At 48.0% G+C, this 23,870-nt stretch overlaps 1 protein-coding gene across 2 annotated transcripts in view; it reads right to left on the reverse strand.

Moving 5' to 3' along the window:
* The window catches only part of RUSC1 (RUN and SH3 domain containing 1), a 382,086-nt gene that overhangs the window by 161,390 nt on the left and 196,826 nt on the right, over positions 1-23,870 (reverse strand). For both annotated transcript variants that reach the window (XM_069650039.1, XM_069650043.1), the window contains 2 exons: positions 18,854-18,930; positions 18,405-18,579 (listed from right to left, as the gene is read on the reverse strand). In XM_069650039.1, coding sequence (XP_069506140.1) covers positions 18,405-18,579; positions 18,854-18,930 — 252 coding nt within the window. The remainder of the gene's footprint in view (positions 1-18,404; positions 18,580-18,853; positions 18,931-23,870) is intronic.

A 23,870-nucleotide genomic window follows, 5' to 3' on the forward strand; every position in this document is an offset into this window, starting at 1 on the left:
AGTTCAGCGACTCTGGGTCGTGATGAAGAATGGCGCCTCCTTCTCTGGAGAGAAGATCCGCGTCCGTCACCAGCTTGATAGGTGGGGACGCTGACAAGTCCAGAAAGTCCGGGAACCAGATCTGTCTCTGCCACGCTGGTGCGACTAGGATCATCCTGCACCTGGACCTCTTGAGCTGGTTGATGAGACGGAGCAGCAACGGCAACGGAGGGAACACGTACAAGAACAGGCCGTCCCAAGGGAACGAGAAAGCATCGCCCATGCTCCTCGGCTGTGCGAACCTGCTGGCGAACCTCTGGCACATGGAGTTCGTCTGCGTCACGAACAGGTCGATCTGGGGTTTGCCCCATCGTTGAAAGAGCCAATCCACCTGGTCCTGGCGTAGTTCCCACTCGTGGCACCAGCGCAGCTCCCTACTGAGTGAGTCGGCGATGGCGTTTTTTATTCCTGCCAGGTGGAAGGGAACCAGAAACATCCCCTGGGCGACGGCCCAGTGCCACAGATCCTGGGCCTCCTTGGATAGGGCTGGGGATCTGGTGCCTCCCTACTTCCGGATGTAGAACATCGTGGTGGTGTTGTCGGTGAAGATCCTCACCACCTTGTCCTTGAGGGACGGAAGGAACGATTTGAGCGCCCGGAACACGGCTCGTAGCTCCATGATGTTGATGTGGAGAGACCTCTCCTCCGGGAGCCAGAGGCCTCTTGCGTGGAGATCTCTGGTGTGGGCCCCCATCCCTCCAGGGAGGCGTCCGTCGTCACCATCTACTGATATGTCGGGGTCTGAAAGTCCGTGCCTGCCGTGAGGTGCGCACTGGTACCCCACCATAGAATCGCCCGACGGAACTCCTCGTCGAGCGGGATCCTGTCTTCGAAGCTGCCCGCTGCTTGAATCCAGCGGGCGTCGAGGAACTCTTGTAGCGGACGCATCTGAAGTCTGCAAAGGGGCACAAGGTAGATGCATGAGGACATCATCCCGAGGAGGGACTTGATGGACCTCACTCTGGCCACATCCGTGGCTAACAGGCGCTGCACCTTGCCCAAAATGGCCTTCGTCCTTTCTTCCGATGGAGATGCCAATCCCTTCACTGTATCGAGCTTCGCTCCAAGAAACAGTGCCACCTGCGACGGAACCAGATGGGATTTGGGGTAGTTGATGGCGAATATAAGCTCAGTGAGCAGGCGGACGGTCCTCGCTGTGTGTTCGACGGCGAGTTCTCTTGACCTTGCACGGATTATCCAGTCGTCCAGGTAGGGGTAGACGTGGATCCCTTGCAGGTGCAGCCGTGCCGCCACAGGTGCGAGGCACTTGGTGAACACCCTGGGTGCCGACTTTAATCCGAACGGCAGGGCTCCGAATTGGTAGTGACGCCCCTGGACTACGAATCTGAGGAACTTTGTGTCCTTTTAGAATGGGGATGTGGAAGTAAGCATCCTCCAGGTCCAGTGATGATAGGAAGCATGTGCTGGAGGGCGACCATCCTGAATTTCTGTGCCTTGATGTACTTGTTCAACCGACGCAGGTCCAGGATGGGGTGCCAACCACCTGTCTTCTTTCTGAAGAGAAAGTATCTTGAGTATACTCCGGAGCCCCGGAGCCTCTTGGGGACGAGCTTGATGGCACCTTTCTTGAGCATCGCACTTACCTCCAACAGCAGTTGAGGGACGCGATTCTCCTTCCCGGCCACGGGAGGAATGGGAGGACACTTCTTTTGAAATTCTAGCGAGTGTCCGCGGGCCAGGGTGTCCAGCACCCAACGGTCGGTGGAGATGGACTCCCACACGCTGACGAACCTCGTCAGCCGGCCTCCCACCGGGGAGCTTCGGTGGGGGCCCGACGCTACGGCCGGTTCAGTCCTGCTTGGAAGAAGCCTTGCCGCCTTGGCCTCCTTGCTTGCTGCGGCCTCTGTAGGCCTCCTGGGACGAGGAGCGGGCCGCCTGGCGGTAAGTAGAAGAGCCACCGCTGGATCCCTTGAAGGCCCCCAGTCTGCCTCCAGAGCTCCGAAAGGGCCGCCGTTCCTGAAGGACTCCGAGGGCTCGGGCGGTTTCCGTGTCTGTCTTGATGGCCTGGAGGCACTCATCCACCGTCTTTCCAAACAGCTTGCCGTCGAATGGCATGTCCAACACTCTGGTCTGGACGTCCTGGCGAAAGTCAGTCGCCTTGAGCCATCCTTGTCGTCGGAGGCAAACCCTGTTGCCCAGTTGGCGAAATCCGGTATCGGCAATGTCCGTTGCCACCGTTATGGCGTGATCTGACGCCACCTCACCTTCCTGCAGAATCTGTAGGGCCTCCGACCTCTTGTCGTCCGGTAGGAAGTCTAGCAGAGGAGCTATCTTGAACCAAAGCTCCCTGTCGTAACAGGCCACAATCGCTAAGGCATTGGCCGCCTTAATCGTCGTTGCCGCCGACGAGATGGCTCATCGTCCCATGGAGTTCAACTTCAGGCCCTCGCTGTCCGGCAGGGAAGTGGAAGTTGAAGCCGCCGCACCCGCTGCTTTCTTCTTGGCCGCTGCCGAGACGACAGAGTCCGGCGTGGGCTGGGCCCTGAGGCACAAGGGGGCAGCATCGGGGACCCGGTACTTCTTCTCGTACCTGTCCCTCTTGGAAGGGTTCTTGAGGATAGCCAGCCCCTCGTCCCAGATGTCATCGAGCAACAGCACCGCAAGGACCGTCTTTCTCTTGGCCTCTCGTCGTTGGTATAGAAAACCTTCCTTTTTCTGTCCCTCAGGGCAGAGCTGGAAGAGCTCGGATGCCCTGGCTATCATGGCGTGAAAAGAGCCAATTTCGTCGGGCGGAGAGGCCCGAGGGGGGGTGATGACGGGATGTCCGTTGTATCATCGCCGCCGTCGTCGTCCGTCCCTGTCGCTGTATCCGTCGCTGTATCCTCCCGAGGGTCCGGCGAGGGGGATGAGGGGTCCACAGGCCTCGCGGGCACAAAGGGCAGAGCGGGGTGGACTCTCCTCCGCTTGTTCGGAGGGCTTCCCGACGGGCCTGGTTCTGGCTCCTCCGTCGGGGTCCGTGGTAACCTCGTCCTTATCTCAGTACATAAGGTTTGGATCGCCATCAAAATGGCCGCCGAGATATCCTGGGGCTCGGGTAATGGCTGTGACGGACGGGATGGCTGCTCCACTAGGCCCTCGTCATCGCTATCTTCGATCACATCAGCGGGAACCTTCCCCTGGGATCAAACCTTCTCAAACCTCTCGTTGAGGCCTATGACCCTCTCGTTGAGGCCTTTTGCGGTTTCCACCGGATCCTCCTCGGAGGCTGAATCCGAGTCCGTACTGGCCACCGGCCCCCCCCCCTCTTTTTCCACCGGGGTCTTCACAGGGGTCTTAACGATGGTCTGGAAAGAGGATTCCCTCCGCAGTGGTGGGGAAACTCTTGGCCCCGAGGCCACCTCCACTGGCATAGCCTCTGCCGGCTTCGCCAGGGCCGCTGCGACAACCTCGATAGAGGCCTTTGCCGGATGGATCAAGGCCCTCACCACATTAGTGTGCGTCCTGGGCCTTCGCTTTGGGGGGAGGATCATCGCCGCGCTCCCCCTCGGCTCCCTTCGAGATCGACCGGGGCCTCTCCAGAAGCTTGCCCGGGTTCTCGGACTTCCTCTTCCCCGAACCAGAGCGCTGGCTCGTGGTTGATCGTGCCGGGGAAGTCGCGCCCTGCCTGGCAGCCGAGGAGCCCGACCTTTCGGCGCTCCCGGTGCCCACGGACTCGTGGTGCTTGTGGCCTTCTGTTGGGCCCCCGTCGCCGGGGCGCCCTCACAGGACTTAGAAGACCTCTCAGACTTTTTCTTCGCCTTCTCACCTGCTGTGCCCTTCTCCAGCCAGGCGGTGAGGCGGGAACGACGATCTTGCTTGGTCTGTTCCGACAGCTTCTTGCAGAACGCGCAGTCCTTCTCCACGTGCGTCTTGTCCTCATGAAGGCAGTAGAGACATCTCGAATGCTCTTCCTCCTTGAAAACATTTTGCAATCCGCATCCTGGGCAGCTCCTGAACAGCTTTGATCTGGGCGTCGAGCTTCCCTTGTCCTGGGCCATGTCCGTAGAGGTAGGCCACAGATCTTCTGGAATCCTCCAAGAATCGTAACTCGACGAAAACTTCGCCCTTGAGGGGCGTAGAAGAATTCCAAAACAGGTCCCCGTTATCGGAAGTAGAAACGGTGGAGCTTGAGGCTCGATTAGACTGAAAAAATAAGAAAAATCTCCTGAAAAAGCGCGAAAACGCAGTAAAAGCTCGAGAGCTAAAGCACCAGGACACTTGAACGCGTGGTACAAATCTGAGGATGGCTGCCAGGGGAGGGACTTAGGTAGAGGGCAGTCATTGGCTGGGGGCAGTATGACCCAGAGATCAGTGATTGGTTACTACTAAGAAAGACAGATCAGAAACGAAACCGATACTGATTTTTGTCTTTACCGAAGATTCCCGGCCTGACGACGGGGAATATTCATGAGCATGTGAATCCATGCCAGACCCCATGCTGGAGAATGTATTGTCTACACATTAAACCGAGTTGGGTATTTTCCCCTGTGGGAGAAACAGCTCGGGGAGTGAGCCTTTCTTCCTCTCTCCTTGTGTGTCAGGATTTTCAGTCTGACTGTATGCAGCAAAGATTAAAATTATATGTGAATGGGGAGGGGGGTGTTACATAGGTTTGGAGGACATAAACAAACATAGAATGAAAAGTTATTGGGCTCCCTGACACTACCCACTCTTGGGTTGGTTCTGCCAGGGTTTCTTGCCCTTGAGTCAGCACCCACCACAGGATGTAGTAGGTTTCCCAGGGAGGCTTTGGCCTATTCTCACTGTAGCATTCTTAAGCATTCCTGGTCCCTCTTCCTCTCTTACTTAGGCTGCAGATGTAAGCGTTTTCCCAAACCCTTTCCTCTCTGATTTGATTGCAGGTTTAAAGGGTTCCCTGTAAAAACTCATTAACTTCCTCCCAAACTTCTTCAACCACCTTCCTCAGCTTCTTCAGCCACCTCCTACTGATGTTCACCTTTCTCCTTGACAACCCCAACCACCTTCCTCCTCAACTTTTCCAGTCATCTCCACACCTCCTTTTGGTGAACACCTTCATATATCCCCACCAACCATTTATTTAATACCTCCTGCCAATTCCTTCTACCACTCTGGTCTCAAATCGTTCTCCTCCTCCTCTCCAAGCTTCTCTCCTTCTCCAAACTACATTTCATCTCTAATCTCTTCTCCTGCACACTCCTTCCACTCACCAACTGTCTCCAAACTCTTTCCACCAGCTCCTTCTCCAAACACCCTTGCTGGCTGAGCTGGAGCCTGTAGTTAGAACCCGGTGTATACCGTCCCCGAGGAGCGGCCTCCATGTGAGGGTCTGAACCTGTATTTGGGAACCGGTTGTTGACTGGGATTGATTAGGTTTAATTGGTTCACCTGTACTGACTGAGGGGCTGCAAAGTCAGAATGTTTTCTAAGAGTGGTCTGCCATTTTGGAATTCACCTGGGCCTTTGGTACTGTGAATGCGGCAGCTTGAGATTCTCTCCAACCCTCTCCTTGCCCTCCTGATTTCATGGACCTCGCAGCTGCATTTCACAGGAGCCTGTGTGTGAGTAAGCAGTGAAAAGCGATTATGGATCTCCAAGAGTCTGTTGCTTGTTCAAGTTTGCAGCGTGAACATGAGAGATCTGTGGTGTTTCTGTTGTGGTTTAACTGCCAGCACAAAGGAAATGGATGCATTCTCAACAAAGCGTAGAATGGATAGTGTAGGATCGGGAAAGTCTTTACTGTGCAAACTCGGTCATTCGTTTGGTACTGAAAGATGCATTTAATCCTTTGCTACAATAATTCCATTGATCTTTAAGTGAATTGCATAAAACAGAGGATTTCTGTAGTGCCTACTCAGGAATTAGTCTATGTAAGGAAGGTGTGGTATCAAAGTAAGACAGACAGAAGTGACCACAGTTCAAGGGTGTTTATTGAACTTTATCAAGGGTATGATAAACGCCTATCTAAACCTAAATCTAAGGACGGGAGCAAGCTACGACCATCAAAAAATAATAACGCAGTCCAAGTGGAGTCTCATCAAAATAAAAAGGGCCTATACTAAAAAACCTATTGCCAAACCTTACCGCTAATTTACAAATAGTGTGGGGAAATGTTCATGAAAAAGAAAGAAGTGGTCACAATATGATAAGTCAGGATGTTCAGACCGTTGGCCTCCCTTCCCCACGTTTTCAGCACGGGACAAGGCGGTTCAAGCATAGCACACTCTTGGGCTTCTTCGGCACGAGGACACAGTTCCATTACCAACATCAGGGCCTTCTATGCCCAAGTCTCTTGAGGTATCAAAGTCTCTTGATTCAGAGTGCCTGATGTACCAAAAGAACGAAAAGTTCCTTTACAAATATTCAAGTCTGGCGATTCACTCTTCACCCTGGATCCCCCTCAGCCGGGCTACCACAATCTTTAGTTTGGACCCCCCCCCCTCTTCTGGGCTCAGATGCTCTTCTCCAATGCTTATATGCCTTACACTCTGTTCTTTGCAGATTTCTTTATACAATGTTGCCGCTTGCAACCTTGGTTCTAACACAGACTGGTCTGCTATCAGTCTCCCCGGCTCACCGGTTGTGCTGACTTTCCTGGAGTGTCTTTGTTGTATGAGCCAAGCACAGTACCACAGCGGCAATCGCTTCTCCCCTCCTCGGCTATCGATGCAGGAGAGCCTGGGCTACCTTTGACACACAATGCACCTTTCTTCAGCTTTAATTCCCAGTCTTATGCTTCTTATTCTCAAGGGCTCGTGAAAGTAGCAGTGTTCTTCCTTTGAAAAGGCCAAGGGCAATTCCCTCCTTGCAACCCTTCCTGGTCTTGCGGTCTTTCTCCTCATATTAAACTGCCATCTCAGAACTGCTGCTTCCTCATGTGTTTTGCCTTGCTCAGAGAGTGCTTTTTGTGCTCCGCCTTTTATCCATGTGGGGAAGTGTGATGGATGTCAGGTGTGTGTAATTATCAGTAATTGCCTGACCCTTGTGTTGGGACATGTCAGATATACGACTCGGGTGTTAGTCCGTTTTCTTTCACAGTGAGCTGTCTGTGAAAAGGTGTTTGTGTCAGTAAATGGAGGGGTGGGGGGGTTGAGTTCCTGGAGAAAAGGTGATACAAGGAAGGAGATACATCGTCTCACCTTCTGGTGTCCCCAGCTCCACTCTCTGATGACCCCTCATCCAGGTGATCCTCCCGCACTGGTCCACCCCCAGTAACTGATCCAAAAGCAATGGCTGTGTCCTGGATGACAGATCAGAAGGCTAGCGCGTGAGACACCTTCAGGTTTCTCACATCTACCAAAGCAAGGGAAATTGAACCCATCACCATGGTGTCTTTCTTTTCTTGAACCTCACTGCCTTAAAGGAAAAAAAGAGCTGCTTGGTCAGCAAAAATGGCAAATCTACGGTTTGTATTGGGTGCGAGGGAAGGTGGGGTGCTATCATTTCGTCAGTTATGAGATGTACCTGGCTCCTATATAGGTTAATTTAAAGGGCCTGTGATCCCATTATGTTTCCTGTGACTTTCTCCTGTCCTATGACGAGGGCTAAGTGGGGATAACCAGGGATCCTCCTTATTCCACCTCCGGGCCTTCATGCTCCCACTAGAGGTCTCCGGAGTCAGGCAGGGGACTTTGTCACAATCTCAAAAGCAACTCTTCATTATTCATGCCAAATTGTAAAAATACCAGGGTTTATGTTGCACCCCAAAGCCTTTTCTCCACATTGGGGCACAATAAAATGATTGTCTGCAAAGTTCACCATTTAGAAAGGGTGTAATTGGTATCAGTAAAGTCTGCCTAGGATTTATTTAGCTCAGTGCCAGCTCAGGGGCTATTTACCTGGTGGTTGGGAGTGAATTCGCTCATCAGGCATTACTAAGCATTACAAGTTGAAAGCAAATTCCTGATACCTTTGCGGGTACTCTAGTCAGTATTTTGTATGATCTGTGTATTGTTCAATTGCTGATTGCACTCAGTTATTAGCCTATTTTAATTGTGCATCAAGTGCCCGGGACTAATTTCTTTGTAACTAAGTAAGCACTGCTGTAACAGCGCCACTTTGTGCGCTTTATAAATTCAAATAAATAAATAAAAGTAAATAAATATATATACAACCAAGCAATTCCCTACAAACCAGTGCTTCTACTTTGGTAGACGGAGTCATCCATTCTATGTTTTCCTAATACATTTGTTCAAGGAGAAAGATGTAGGTGAAACTGCAGTATTGATAGAGGAAGCCCAGATGTGAAGGGTCCTTTAATGCTGCTCTTTGGGTACGCTGGTGCATACATTGTTCACTTGCAGTCAGAACATATTCCCACCCTGCTCCTTGGTGTTATTAGGTGATATGAAGTGCTATACTGAAAACTGTAGAGCCGGACATGACATATTGGCTTTATTACTTCTGTCCATCCCACTCTCTTGTCTTTTGTAAATCGATAAGATTCATGTCTGGGATTAGGGTGCCTTTTGAGTGGGCCCGGTGCCCTTGAATTATTATTCATCAATTTACTTACGGTGCTATAAACTGGCACTGTAGGTATTTGAAACCTACATATTTACCAGGATTGGTATGCTCACGGACACAAAATTACTGAATCTCCACCTTACAAAACTTCAAGACTGCCTTGGTATCCCAGTGGGTATATTTGCTCAACACATCCTCTTCTGTATCCCTCCCTAGAAGATAGTCCATAAATAATGGTTGAATTCGCAGCCATACTAACACAAGCATTTAGCCTCCCCTAACCCCCTCCCTTGTGTCTGCAAACTCCTTTGCCACTTTCCCTCCCTCTTCCATGGCTCATGGTATTTTTTAAGATGGATTTTCAGAATCAGCCCTGGAGTAGATTCCGAGAGGAGAACCTATTTTGGCAAACAGGAAAGACACTGATATCTAGCCAAACCCAGTAAGATAGAGTAGCAGAACAGCACGTTTGAGAGTGGGAGAGTGGTCTAGAGCTACAATGAGACACGCACATAGCACTTCAATAATTCCTGTTAAACAGATGTACAAAAAGGTACAATTATGTAATAGGCGTTTGGAATGCACTCTAAGCAATTAAACTTTCAGGTAAATATTATAACACTTACTATCACATACATACATGCATTCACTATTGGGGGTTCTGCTAACATAACGCCAACACTTTACCTTGAGAAACAGTTATGCTTTAATTAGCAAAACAAGAGCAACACTTTAAATAACTGTGTATCCTAACCCTACATCAAGTCAAGGTGATATGTGCAGCTTTAAAAATACAAATATTACACTTATGGAGGCATGGGTCCTAATTACGAGGTCGGCAGTAACCCGCCGGTGCTACTGGCGGGTTACTGCTGACCTCGTAACACTGCTTCTGCCGCCTGATATCCCGGTGCCATCAGAATATTTCAAGTCCTGATGGCTTGGGTTGTCAGGCGGTGGGAACTGTAAGACCCCATTCCCGTGGAGTCCTTACAGGACTCCACGGCAATGGGGAAAAGGAAGCACCAGCACCGTTGCTAACGGTGTCGGTACTTCCGTGAAAACCATGCCTGCAGGGGACGGTCCTCTCGTAGTCTAGCGGCCCGGAAAAGGTGTCGGTATGTTGCTACCAGCACCCTTATTTATGGACCGCCAGACTTGTTCTGAGGCCTATAGTCTCCCAGTACTGATAGTCTTAAGGACCAATCAGTTTCCCCACAAAAGTGAGCAAAAAGAAAGGGAAGTAAAGCAGAGGGCTTTATTGACCTCCAAAAAGTCAGATCAGGAAGCCCACAATAGCAAAAAGATAGGTTGGCCCAGAGAGGTGTATGGGAGAAAAGCATCAAAAGAAATCTTTTATAACAGCATTCTTCCCAGCAGACTAAGGTCTGATGACCCTGGGTAAGGGCACAATGTGCCTCAGACAAAGATGCAGTGCTTTGCAACCAAAACGGTGGTGATTTGGTGCAGTACAAAAGCACAGGGACATAATATAACATGGCCTGCTTCACTTGCCCACATTTTTTAATTCCTTAAGCAGACAAGATCTAGTAATAGCTAGGTGGTGTCGCCTCCTATGCCAGTCACGTTGGATGATACCCCTGAATGTGAGATCCACTCGATCATCCGTCAAGTTGTACTTAGTGATATTAATCTACTGAAACATGTTAAGCCCCAGAGTGTTGTCCTTGGTTACAATAAACGCAAAGACTCACATATCCAGAGGGAGATGACTTTTTCTGAGTTGGGTGTACCACCAGGTGGCTGGAGCTGCAGTTCAGAAGCTATTCATCCACCTGACCTGAGAAATGTATAGGTGAATATTGCTGGAGAACATGGCCCTACACGGAACTCTAACTAAAGCCGAGAAGGAATACCAAGAGATTGATGAGGGTTCTAAAGGAACTTTTATACAGGCATTCTTTGTGTCCATTGAGCTGTCAGTAGTTATGGAAGAGTGGGAGGCTTCCCACACAATTAAGAGGGAAACGTGGAGTGAATCCACAGGCTAAAATCCCACTTCCTTTTCAGTTTAGTGCAGCAGAGCGATATGCGCAATCACACGCAGGGACCTTCAATAACATGCATTATAGAATGTGCAGTCTAGTGGTTGCATAGTATATTAAGAGTGAAAGTTTGCAGAGGAGTAGCGGCCAAGCTGGCAGAGTCATCCTCAGAATCCGTGGTAGGGTTCTGCAGATACTCAACGATTGAAAATGATTCCATGAAGTACTCCAGTACTTTCCCTACGAAAGGAGAGTTTAAATGTTCAATCTGAAGCAGGCAAATCATTTAGGCTACTATTCTTGCAGAACAGGCTCCACGCAGTGTCATGTGTCCAAAGCATATTGAGGAGCATGAGGAAGGGAAGCTAAATGATGCCTCGCGCTGATCACCAGCCATTATGGATAGTGTTATTGTATTGTGCAAGTTAAGCTTGGTAGTTTGGCACAGGCACTTTGAAGCCAGGGATTCCTGTATATAGCATCATACAAGGATCATGCAACAACCTCTTCTTTCTTTCCTATGGGGTACAGTCTGTCTCTCTGAGGCTAGGGCCCTTAAAAATATTACCTTTAGGTGGGGGTGAGCTTACATGAACTATGGTTAGGGTTTACTTTTTTCATTACAGTGGCGTTTTTTCAGTGCTTTCAAAACAATGTGGAATCCATGATCACCCTTTTCACATTTGTCCCCCTAGAAAATCCACATAGCTGTGTTTTTCCAGTATTTACAAAAAAGTTGCATATATAAGATGTTGAAGTAGCAAAGAGACGGGATATATAAAGATTTTTGAAGCAGAACTATTGGGGATCATTAGGAGTTTGGTGGTAAGAGGTAAAAGTGGCGGTAACGGAATTACAGCCACTTTTACCACAACGCTGAATTACAGAGTGGTCGTTATTTCCACTGGCACAATTAGCACTGGCGGAATCACCGCCGGCAGAATTACCAACGAGATCCAACGTGATTACCGCCAGAACCATAAATGGTATTTCGGATTGCACATATGTGGCATTAATGTCCCCGCCCCCCAGAAAAGGCATGGAGCAGGCATACCGGAACAACAAATGGTTCCATTCTATGAATGTCCATTTCACATGTGATGCCAACCTCACAATCGGCCACAGCTGCACCGATACCCTAGTGCCACACATGATGCCGTTATACTGAGGTATAGCACCCTACCAGCGTACATGGACACACACAGAGGACAGCGTACCTGGCTTGTGGGTAAGTAGTAGTAGTCAATCTGACGAAGACATAGCACAGTGACACACATGGAGAAGGAATGAGAAGTAATATGAGCAAACTACAAGTCCCATAACGCATCACCAAGAAAGCAATGAATAGGTCATGGGCCATGACTGATTTACCCCAGTACACATACTGACCTCCGGTGACTCCACAGGACATCCTATAATGTGGCTCACTGCACTGGTTCAGGAGATGGTTGGGAGCCCATACCCTCATTGCCGGATGCCCAGCCTGCCTGCTCTGCAAGGTCATCCGTGTTCTCCGAGTGCTTGAAGTGGAGGGCATGGCGAGAACACAAGTGGGGGGACCGCATGGGTGAGAGGCTGTGAAGGGGGGAGGAGTCCAGTGAGAAGTGTCTCAGAGGTGATCCAGCAGGACTGGAGTTGGTGAAGGCAGACTCAGATTGCACGGTGGCAGTGGGCTGGGCCTGTGGCTGGATGTTGTCAGCACTTTGGTGGGTGTGTTGTACTCTTGAGTCCCCAGCAGTGGTGGGGGGCGCCCGTGTTGCAGGTGGAGCAGCAGTCACCATAATGGCCCGAGCAGGTGGTTGTATTGTGGCCAGTGGCCATGGAAGTGGACTCTACTGTGTCCTTGGATTTGTGTGTTTTTGTGACACTCCCCTTCTTAATTGATGTATGGTCATGTGGCCGACAGTAAAACATTGTTACATCAACAGTCTTTTTCGATGGCGTTTTTACCGGGTTTTTTTTAAACTCATCAAAAAATATATGGGGTAGTGGGTAAGGGTATATAAGGGGTAGGGAATAATGTTAAATTAATAGGAGAGCTGGGGTTGACTTATGCCTTAAGGTCATTCCACCTCGTCTTCATGTCATCAGTGTCCCGTGGGATATGGCCTAAAGCCACCACCCTGTTCCTTATGTCTGCCAAGATGGCATTCTTCCGCTGCTGGGTGGCCTGGACCCAGAGATCTCCTCTGAATGGGCCAGCACCTGCTCTGCTCAAACTGTTAGCTCCTCATCACTGAATTTAGGTTTTCTGTACCCGCATATCCGGTACCTTTGACTTGCCTTTCCCTGCAGACATGATTGTCCTTTCCTCTGGGGATGGTTGGCACTCCTACAGGAAGATTTTGATTGGATTGTGTTTTTAAAGATGACCACCGCAGTACTTCCCTTTCTTGAAATGATGCTAGCGGTAATTCTGCTGGTGGATTTAGCACTGACCGAACAGGCGGTGACAGTAATTCCGCCGAATATAGGTAGATTTACCATTGTGTACTCAGTTTTCGACAGTAATTTCGCCAGACGGAATTATCATTAACGCCAATGGAGACTTGTAATAGGGCAGTGATTCTGCCCGACACCACAGCGTTAACGGACATTCTACTGAGGCAGAATTACTGCTGTATTACCGCCAAATTTGTAATAAGCCATCCTCACAATTATTATTATTTTTTATGTAGGGATGTACTGAACTTCAGCAAGTATTCAGATGAATTCCAGCTGCTGCAACTGACTAGTTTGATAGTCGGCTGCTGCCAAATACTTTGTTTCTCATTTGGATGCAACGTAACAACAGAGAGGGAAATATGGAGTGCAGATTGCAAAAGACAATGGGCCTCAATTACACGTTAGGCGGTAAGGGTTTACCGGTACCGGTAAGGGCACCGATACCGGTAAACCCTTACCGCCTTACTACGAGTTCCCTTTGCGGGACTAAAATGAAGATCAATAAATTAAACATCGGAACACATATTTAAATTAGTACTATATTAAAAAGGTGTGTTTTTCAAGTTTGTAACAGCACTCATTGAATAAAGCAACTACTCGACTTCTAATTCGGCTTTGGACAAATAGTGGACAAACTATTTGGTATTTGGCCGAATACTAAATATGCAATGTGGTAACACCTCCAATTAAAAGTTGTCACATAGTGATAATGGGATAAGAAGCAGCCAAGACCCAAAACTCAAATTAAAGATACTTTTATATAGGGGACTTGTACAGGATGGGACAAAGTAATAAAGACAGGGTATGCAAAACTACTTATCACCCAAGTGCGCTTCTTTCCAGGTTGCCCTTTTTTCAGTGTAAGGCTCTATGAGCCAGCCTCTCCTTTCTCTCTTTCTTGTGTTGCCGGCTTTCCAGGAGTTCCAGTACCCTGTCAAAAAAGGTTCCCCAAATAGAAAATCCAAAGACTGAACCAAAAAGCCTAAATCCTGGGATGTATGTTTTCCTGCATGCTTTAGTCTCCCCTGCCAAGACCAGTCTTGGCCTGTAGGCTCTGCTGTATCACTTTGATGAGGGCAACATATAGGTATATAACTTCTCCACTAGCAGGAAGTCCAGTTCAGGTTCTGGTGTGCCAGCTGTAATGGGGAGGTGACCTTTTGGTGATTGGTCAAGGCAAATGGGGAGTGGGCCCTCGTCTATCAAGACCTGGGCTGATGTCTTCTCTTTTTTTTACTACTACTTCTCCTTTCTGAGCCTATTGTAATCTCCCTATACCTGTACGTTTCTCCTCCCACCTCCACCAACTACCTGGACCAGCTGGGCCCCCTGAAACCTTCCTACTTCAACTGGCTAACCTCCTGACTCTGGTGTGGTCCTTCTCAGCAGTCTCCTCTCTTCACTCTTTTCTTTGATACTTCTCTCTGATCACACTCTCTCTCTGTCCATCCTCTCCCCTCCGATATCTTTCTTTGTCAGGCTACTCTCCCACTTCAACCTTTTCCCCTCGGTCAAGCTTCCCTCCCGGTCTCATCTTCTCTGAACACTTTCCCTCTTTCCTCAAGTATGCTTTTCGGCTAACCTCCTTCCTATGTTCCACCTCCTCCTGAAATTCTTAAGCACCAGTCTCCCTGCTAATCACAACCTCCTCCTCCTGATATGCTCCACCTCTGATCTTTGCTCTCCACCCAGTCTCAAATTGCTTAATCATCTCCTTCTACCTACGGTTCCTTATCCCCTTCTGGTCAACAAACTCAATTTCTACTTCCATTTTCCCTCTGTTCTCACAACCCCACCTTTCTGTACCTTCTCCACCTCTGCTCACATAAACCCATCTTCCTGTTCCTTCTCCTCCCCTGGTCTCACAAACTCTTTTCTACTCTCACCCTCTTGTCGCCAATCTTTTCTACAACCTCCTCCTTGTAATCACCAATATCTTCCCACCTTCTCCCTACAGCTCCAGGCTTCCACAACCTACTTTCTCAAAGCAGCATCTGTCTTACCTCTCTAAACTGACTGGGAGCCTGAGCTAGTCTGCACCAGTGTGTTTAATTTCAGACCGCCCTGACATTGGTTAGGCTCTCTGGGATAACCTTGGACTGACTTGCTCGAATGTGGCTGAACTAAACCTTGAAGAGCGCTACTGGTCATCTTGGATTTCATCCTGACTGTGGTGACACGGCTGGGGAGTCTGTAAGGGAGATGAGGGTCTCTGGCTTCCCCAGTGTTTGTGCTGCTCATTGGGATAAACCTGGGGGCCTTTGGAAGTGTTTGGATGGCGAGGAAGTGTGGGTTTCTGTGGGTCCTCGAACTGAGGGCGGCTCACAGGGCCTTGGGTCCTATAACATGAACCTTGCAAACCTGCCTTCTAAATAGAGGGATTTACTTTTGTCATCAGGCTGGATGTCTGTGTCCTCTGGAGGATTTTGGGTCTCCCAGAGACAGCTTTACACAGCATGTAACTACTGCATTTGGCTGTCCTCTTCCCTCGGCTGTCCTTCTTTTATGTCAGGGTGGAGTAAAGCCTAACTTGCCCTATGCTAAGGGGGGGCAAGGGGGGCGGAGTTCTCTAACTAAAGAAACTAATGATAGTCTCTGTCATTAAGTTCAACTTAAAAGTCTATCTGTGCCCAAAACCCGTACTTGCCCTCACAACTAAAGATACACAATGTGTAGGGATGTCAGCAACAAAAGAAACAGTGTTCCAAATAAGGTTCTGAGCTTCTTCCAACTTCTGGCTTGTTTTCCAGTTTCCCCTTCCCCAAGTTCAAAACTGTCCCAAAAGGCCTCGGAGTTCCTTTCCCTAAGAGTTCAACACAGTTCACAATGTCTTGGGGTTCCTTTCCCCAAGATGTCAGCTCTTCCACCTTCAAAACTGCAATCAGATCAGAAATGTCTTGGCTTTCAACAACAATTTCCAGTTTAACTTTGTAACCATCCAGGCTGTGCAATCGTTCATACAGATTGTTCTTTTCTTCAATCACTTCAGCACTTGTTATCCAATACAACTTCTGTATCTCAGCTTTTCCTTGGCGCTTTCCAAGTAACGGTCACTCGGTCTAGGCGCAATTCTCAGACCACACGGTACACCCATTACAGGTCACGCAACAGACAACCCGTAGCACTTTGTTATACTTATTTGTTCTCTTTGGACTTTCTTGCCAACACAGGTTTTCTCTCTCTGAACCTATGTCATTAATCAACATTCAATTCTGTTTCTCCTTGACAGTCTGTTGGCTGTGCCATAACATGTATGTCACACAACTCACTCCATGGTGTTCATCCTTTTCCACCAACCACCTTGCTTTCACCTTATCCATTAAGGCTTATTACTTGCTTTCCACTCTGTTCATAAGTGCTCCTCACTTTGATTTCACTTGGTTCATAAGGGCTCATCACTTCGCTTTCATGCATGCTCAATTTTCATATACTTTTCATACTTTCCTTCAGTTTCAAAAATTCTGGTTTCGTTTTCAAAAGTACTTTGCAGCTTGTTCGGTATTCAAAATTCTGCAATTCGGTCTTCAAAACATACTTATTATAAGTTTCAGTTGGTTCAGCATTTTCAAATACCCCTTTTCCCGCTCCGGAGCTCACGGTATGAATGTTCCCTTTCTCACACTCAGGGGTGTCTTCTTTCTTCTGTTCGGCTTCTCCTCGCTTCGCTTGTGCTCTTCAGGAGCTTCGGAGAGCGGTATTCGCTACCTTCGAACCTTGCTGCAGCGGCCTGTGGGAGTCTGGAACCCTCAGTGTCCCACAGCTCTGGCTGTGGACACACGGCACAGGGTGTCTCGACCCTCTTGTAGCACGCCCCGGCCCCAGCATCTCACCCTTCTGCAACACATGGCGTCCTTTTCACCAGCCCCTCTCCAGCCTGCTCCAGCTCTGCCAGCCACGTCTGTCTCTCCTTTTGGTATTCTTCTGTACTCATGCTGGTCTCCCATTTTATACACCTGTGGGTCTTTTAACAGGTTGCAGGTGTAAGTCCTTTGCCTGACTAGAGTTGAATCTATTAGTGGGACATGCCTGACCATTCCAATGGTATTCCTCCATTGTCCTCTTCCTCGTCCCAGTACCAAAGTGGTGTGAATGAATGGATATGTGCATAACTCTCAGTTGCCTCCTCCTCGTACCAGTCTTAAAGGGAAATTATTGGGGGACAGTGTGTGTGAATGAAAGCGGTAATGGTTGACAATAACCTATGAAGGCAGAGGGAGCGTAGGGTTCTTTCCTTCAAGGGAAAGGGGGATACTATGTGTCGCCCAAAGACATCACTCCCCGCACCCCAAGGTCCTTCCGCCCAGTTGATCCTCCCTCCCATATCCACCCCCCTAGTCGGGATCCAAGAGCGATGGACTTTCCCTGGCCACCTGAGAGGAAGATCCAGGGGGAGTAGATGGGAGGATGCCCTCAGGTTCCTCACAGCACTAGCTTCAGAATGATAATTGGCTCGAATTCTCTCAATTAACTTCAAAAAGCCCAATGATCATCTTCTCTGTAAGTTCCATTTTCTTTTTTACGGTTTCACTAAAATGCTGAAAAAAACAACAGTTGAGGCCAACATTTCCTTAAACCTATGGCAAAGATACCACTAGGCTGTATGAAGTTTAAAAAGCTGTGCAAAGCAATATGCGTTCAGGACAGGAATGAGGGTTCAGAGGATGGCTGGTGCAATGGTTTGGAGGTTGACTGGAAAAGGTAACGTGAATTGTAGCTAAAGTGAAAATATGGGGCCTAAAGCAATCAAAGGAAAAAGAAAAACAGGGGCAGCCTTTCCTACAGAAAAGATACTCTGTGAGCCCGACAATCTTAGCATGTAAATGTGCCTCTCTGCATCTGAGCAAAGGGTAAGACATAGCATACAGCTAAAAGTTACATGTTGGCTTTTGCTTCAGGAAACGCACAACAGAAATAAAACACCATTTGGACATAAAAAGGACTATCTCTTGTGAAAACTTCTATACATTGGTCAATTTCAATGTCACATGACACGTGCGCTCAGATGCACAAATGCACATTTAAAATCAATTTCGACTGTGGTGCAGGGCATAGCCACACTATATGTGTGCACATGCAGACATCCCAATAGCAAAAAGTAATCGTAGCCTAGTGCAGGTAGAAAGAAAGGTATCTGCATGCTCATACACAGTACAACACACTAGATAGCAGCATTTGGGAAACATCAATCAGGGAGCCCCCTCTGCAGCCTCCTTTATATCACTGTCATTGCTCCAGGCCTCGGCCAGTAACAGATGCAGCAAATGAAAAGCATACAGAATTTAAAGCAAGTAGGCATGAACATTTCTTCTGGTTTCCATTGAAAAATAAACATTTGGTCTTGGTGGGGTTGTATCAGTTTAAACCTATGTCTGGAAAACCTAGCGATGAAGGTGACCTAGAACGACCTATGGATGAATGCTATGTTGGTAACCATACTCCCAGACACAGCTGTTGCATGCCAGGACATACCTGGCTTAACAGACGCCTCCACCACTGTCCAGGGGGATGCGCGTCTCCTGCCTGCAATCACATCCTTCTGGAAGGGTTTTAATCCGTTCCCCACCAGGGCATAAAGAGCTGGGCACAGTGTGTTCAGGATCAGATGACCCACCTCTGGGCTAAGCCGACTGTCCCCCAGCAATGCCTAAGGAGAAAAGACAGCAAAGAGCGAGAAATGACAACATCATACTTTCAAATAGTCCTCTTCTTGCATCAATCCCTCTCTAATTTCTTTACATATCCCACATCTTTGATCCATTATAATGCAATATTTGTCCTTCTTTACCCTCCTGCTCTTGGATTTTCCTAACAGTCCCTTATTGTCTTTCCTTTCTTCCCACACTCTTCCCTGCTTCTCCGTTTACCTCATTCCATTGTCCATGCCTTTCCGTTTGCTCTGTTGAATCCTACACTCTTACCTTCTGGACAATGTTCCGGGTGGTGCTGAAATGAGAGATGACTTTGTCCACAGAGGAGCTGATTGCCACCAACAGACCTGCAATTGAAGGAGAGGACGTCAGCCTGATATGACTCTTAAACAGTATGTGTGTCACTCAATGTTCTCACTTGCACAAACTCTCCTTGCTACACATCCTTCTATTTGGAACTCCATGATAGCTGAACCGATATCTCTCTGGCGTCACAAAGTAACAATAGAAGACAAACATGAATATTGTATTCTATTCCTGACGGTTCCACTTAACTGTGGGTACTTGTCTGTAAATCACACATGTTCTTAGCAGAGGGATACTGTATTTACATTGAGAATGGACCCAGAATGTAGAATTCAGAGGGATCTGGGCATGAGGACTCACTTTTCCATAGAAAGGTGGTGCTTCTCCTCACATACAGATCTAAATAGAGGAGATCCCAATTTGCAGAAATTCAGCTTAAGGTCTACCCATACCACGCTTGCTGAAAGGCACACTGAGTAATACTTATGTAGCTCAAAGCCTAACGCATACCAAACAATGCACTGCAGATCCTTCCATGCTGGACTGCAGCCAGGCAGTGGTGCTTTCAGAAGGCTTGGGTCAAGAGCAGCACCACCATCGGAAAGTGCATTGGACAATTAAGTCTACAGGAGAATTGGGAACACCTAAAACACACTTTAAAAAGGCAACAGCAAAAATCCCTGTTCAAGCCAAATAGAAGCCCAGCATTGACAGTGGTTTGTAAAGGCTTCCTGCTCCTTCAGAATGATCAAAGACAGAGCAGCATGCAGAAAGGTTCTCCAAGCAGCGTGAAGGCACACTGCGCTTGCATGTGGTATGTCATGAAGTTAAGATGTATTAGAGATGTTGTCTAGACATGACCATACTTTCTTTGATTCTGTCGATATCCTACATTTGGTATGTGCATAGCCAGATTGGAGTAGGAACAGAACACCCACAGCATGCTAGAAAATTGAGGCTTAAAAGCATTATTCTCTTTCCGGGTGTGCATTGGATGAATGTCTTGTAGAGGATTTAAGGTTATACAACAGAAACGGGTAGCCTACTTTTTTTTACTACACAGAAGTGTGAATAGGAGGGGAAAAAAGAAATAAACAATGTCTGGGTGGTTCTCTGTTTTTATAAACCTGGCTTGACAGGTCTTGGAGAGGTTCCCAATCTTCCCTTAAGGGTTAACTTTATCCCAGTGCTTTGGTGGCCTGGGGAAAAGGGTATGCATGAACATCTTTAGGAATTATGAGGGATGCACCAGAAAACACAAGAGGGGGAAATAGAAGGCTAACAGTGTCAGGTTGGAGGACCAACAAACCCAGGTACAAGGGTCTTTACTAAGAGGACCTACTGTTCCAATCCAAGCTCATTTGCCTTCTCTAGATGATAGGACCCAAGTGTTTCTTCACCCTGTGGGCATCCATAGGTTCACTGACAATCTCACGATGTTTAAAATGCCTCAGCATACTTCTTTTGTGACTTTGATGCTTATTTCAGCTGTTTATTTGCCAACAGATCAGTAGGTGCCCTGTGGGGCTCTGTAGATGTATACACAGCACACGCCTACCAGCCATACACATATGATACATCCCATCACAGGGGAAAAACCAAAACGGTTAAAAGCCCCAGCAGGTGGATTCTTTTCATTCACCACCAGTGTCTTGGTTATAGCCCTTAGCTTGGTGATCACACTCCTTCCTAAGGACAGCTTGCTTGTGCCGGTTACTGGGCTGTAGCCCCCAACAAGATTCTTGCACCAATTCCTACCTTGCTGCCTGATACTACTCAGGGGCTGTGCTAGTTGACTCAAACACCTACTCCTTACTTTGCCTCTCATTATCTACACTAACACCAGCTCTCTGTGATACGGTTGTATCTACATCAGTTTTGGCCTCTTTCTGCCTCCTTTTGCAGTATCTCCTTCCAGGAGAGGATAGCTCTACACATAGTGTGTGTGTTTCCACTGAGGAGAAGCCACATAGACAAGGATTCAATACTCCTCTGGGCCAACTCATGCCTTCATCCTTCCTAGGTCACAAATTGAGTGCCACAATGTGTACAATAGGAACGGTAATTACTAACACCCATTACCAAGCATGCTAAAACTGGATCCCCGATAACAGGGGCACTACATGCAACACCAAAATTATCATCATCATCTGCTTAGGTGATGCAATAAGGTCTGTGATTGGTTGGACACTCTTCTTTTAACTCTGCACTACAGGATTGGTCGGGACGTTGTGGTGCTAGCTCCCCTTCAGGTGTTTCTGTTCCCCTTTCACTTCTTCCATGTGTTGTATATCTTCCTGTTTGCTATGTTCACCAACTGTGTGCACACTATGGCAGAGGGTTCAAATGGACCAGCTGCCCTCACTGAATAAAGTCATGACTGCTGGGCGTCTCCACAGCTCGCTCCACCTTCAAGTTGGTAGCTTTCTTCATTACGATTAGTGCTTAGCACGCCGTCGTCTGTTGCATTCACTCTTCATCTGCAGCCAGCGAGTAAAAACGTCCCTATGCTTCTCCACCTGTGCTCACTTCCGAGATGTCAGCGAATGCTTCTCGCTGTAAGTGAGTGGGTTCACTGACTGGGAGCTGGAGAAACGAGGCACTCGCATCATCTAGTAGTGTATTATTTTGGTGGTCACCATCAAGCTGCTGATGCACACCTCTCGGCTATCCATCACAATATATTTGCTGGGACCTCAGTGTGGGGGACCCCAAGTGATTATTCATATAACCCTTGTAAGGAGTGGCCATTCAATTAGTTGGTGGCTTCCCCTGAGCACCCATGTTCTTTTCCATGGCCTCCTACAGAGATGTCATCCTCACAGTACACACTTCTTGTTCAGCCCAATATCAGAGTCATTGAATGATATTGCATACGGCCCATCAAAGTCCATGGGTATTTGTTTAGGTATACTTCATACATACAATTGGAATGTAGCATTAAAAACAATCTAAAGCCACATCATCCACATCCACGAATACACAGCTGATACTCATCTCTACCTGAAATGATCAACCACTGAATACAACCACCTACTCCGGGTCAGCCTTGCCCTGATCCAGATCTGGATGTCCAGCGCCGATCTCAAAGTACACCCCACCATTCAGAACTCCTGCTCCTCAACATCACACACCCCACACCCAGCCCTGACACAACTGTCTGCCATGAATCTCAGGGTCCTAGCCCCTCGACTGACACCCTCGCTAAGCCTCTGGGATTCCACATAAACAGCCATCTCTCCTTCAAAACATAGCGAAGAAAGCTCAAACAGGGTACAAACTATCCCCTTTGCTGAAAACCAATCCCTACCAGACACCAGCTTTGAATCCACCCAATAGTTATTTGTCCCATGTATTCTAGATGGACTAAATGCCCTGCTAACCAGTCAACCAACCACCACGCGGGCACCAACTGTATGAGAAGCTGCATCCATGTTTATACCAGTCTCAAAGTTTTCAGCAAATGCAATCAGGTAAGGCCTCTACACATGGCTACCTCTACAATCACTCATCACCTTCAGATCAAGAGGCATTATATACAAAGCTGGTGCCATGTATGCTACCTCCTAAATCACTATCTCTGGGGGCCTGCAAATCACCAGAAATCAGAACCTGGCCAGACTAGAAGATCTCTCAGTCTATGGCCACGACTGGGGAACCTCTACCCATCCGCATCAGACTCACAGCCACCCTCATGCAACTCAGAAAAGAAAGTATTGCCTTCCTCTTCAAAAAAAAGAGCACAATGTTGGAGTCTCCCCCCTGAACCACCCAGCCCAGTTTACACCTTAACGACCCCCATTTAGAGTACACCTCCTTCAGAGTTCCATACCCACACTCAGCATTGCTACATGTTCCCCACTAGCTGTAAATATCAACTATTTGCTGCTACTGTAAATGGTATGCCGGTAATAAATGCTATGTTATAACGGCAGTGCCTCCATCTAAGCATCTTATTTGTGCATGTAACCACTACTGATAAACAGCTGCCCTGTACCATTCCAAAACAACGTTACAGCTCAATGGATTACCAAACGTATAATAAAATTAAAATAAATTACATTTGTTCTACCCCAAAATCTCTCTATACCTGTGTTCTGCACCAATGTCATGTCACTCTCTGGGCACCAGTGCGGTCCCATGCTACTCTTGTACACCAGTTTTCCCCATGTTACTCTTGCTACCACCACAATTGCACCACTGCCACCTGCAACCTCCTCCAAGCCCCCTTCTGCACCAATGAATGTACATACCCAGACACATACATTAATGCATGAAAACAAAACCTTTTAAAAAATAAAAAATAACGTACCCATCATTTACCTGGTCCTTCAACCCTGCACCATACTCCAGCTTAGCACCTCATCTCGTAAACAGGATTCAGGGAGAGCACTTAGTTGATAACTTCCCTCCCCGATTACTGCCTCTGTGCATCCGTTGGAAGTCACAAAGAAAGCACCAAAATAGACAACCACCAAGGATCTTCTATGAGATGGGCCTCATGAGTGCTGCCTAGTGCCAGGAAGGACAGAGAGGCCCTGCAGGCCCCTACATAAGGGCCTCTGCTCCTGCAAGCGCGCCTATGTGATGTCATAGAGAGCACTCGTGATAGGCTTAAAGAAGGGAACTGCTCTACATGATGGAACTATTGGAAGCGCCGCCAGCCATAATGTGCAAGCACTACCTATTATAGATTAGACACCACTGTCACATTAACTTAACTCAAATGTCTTCACAGCTTGCATGAGCGTTTTCAGTGTGGAAGTAAGTTGTTTTGCTTTGTTTGAAAGACTTCTCTGCTGTGCCCCTGATTGGCTGAAATATAGCTACCTCACTGCCCATCCTTACAGGACATTTTGGCCCCAACCTTGGTGACTGAATCGAGAACTTGCTCTTAAATGGGTATCTCTGTTTGAAGTGCCATCTCTGGCTTGATATACAAATATATATCAACGATTGCTCTCTCTCTCTCTCTCTCTCT

Source organism: Ambystoma mexicanum, chromosome 1p (genome assembly GCF_040938575.1).
Source record: "Ambystoma mexicanum isolate Mex_15411 chromosome 1p, UKY_AmexF1_1, whole genome shotgun sequence".
NCBI classification, from domain to species: Eukaryota; Metazoa; Chordata; class Amphibia; order Caudata; family Ambystomatidae; genus Ambystoma; species Ambystoma mexicanum.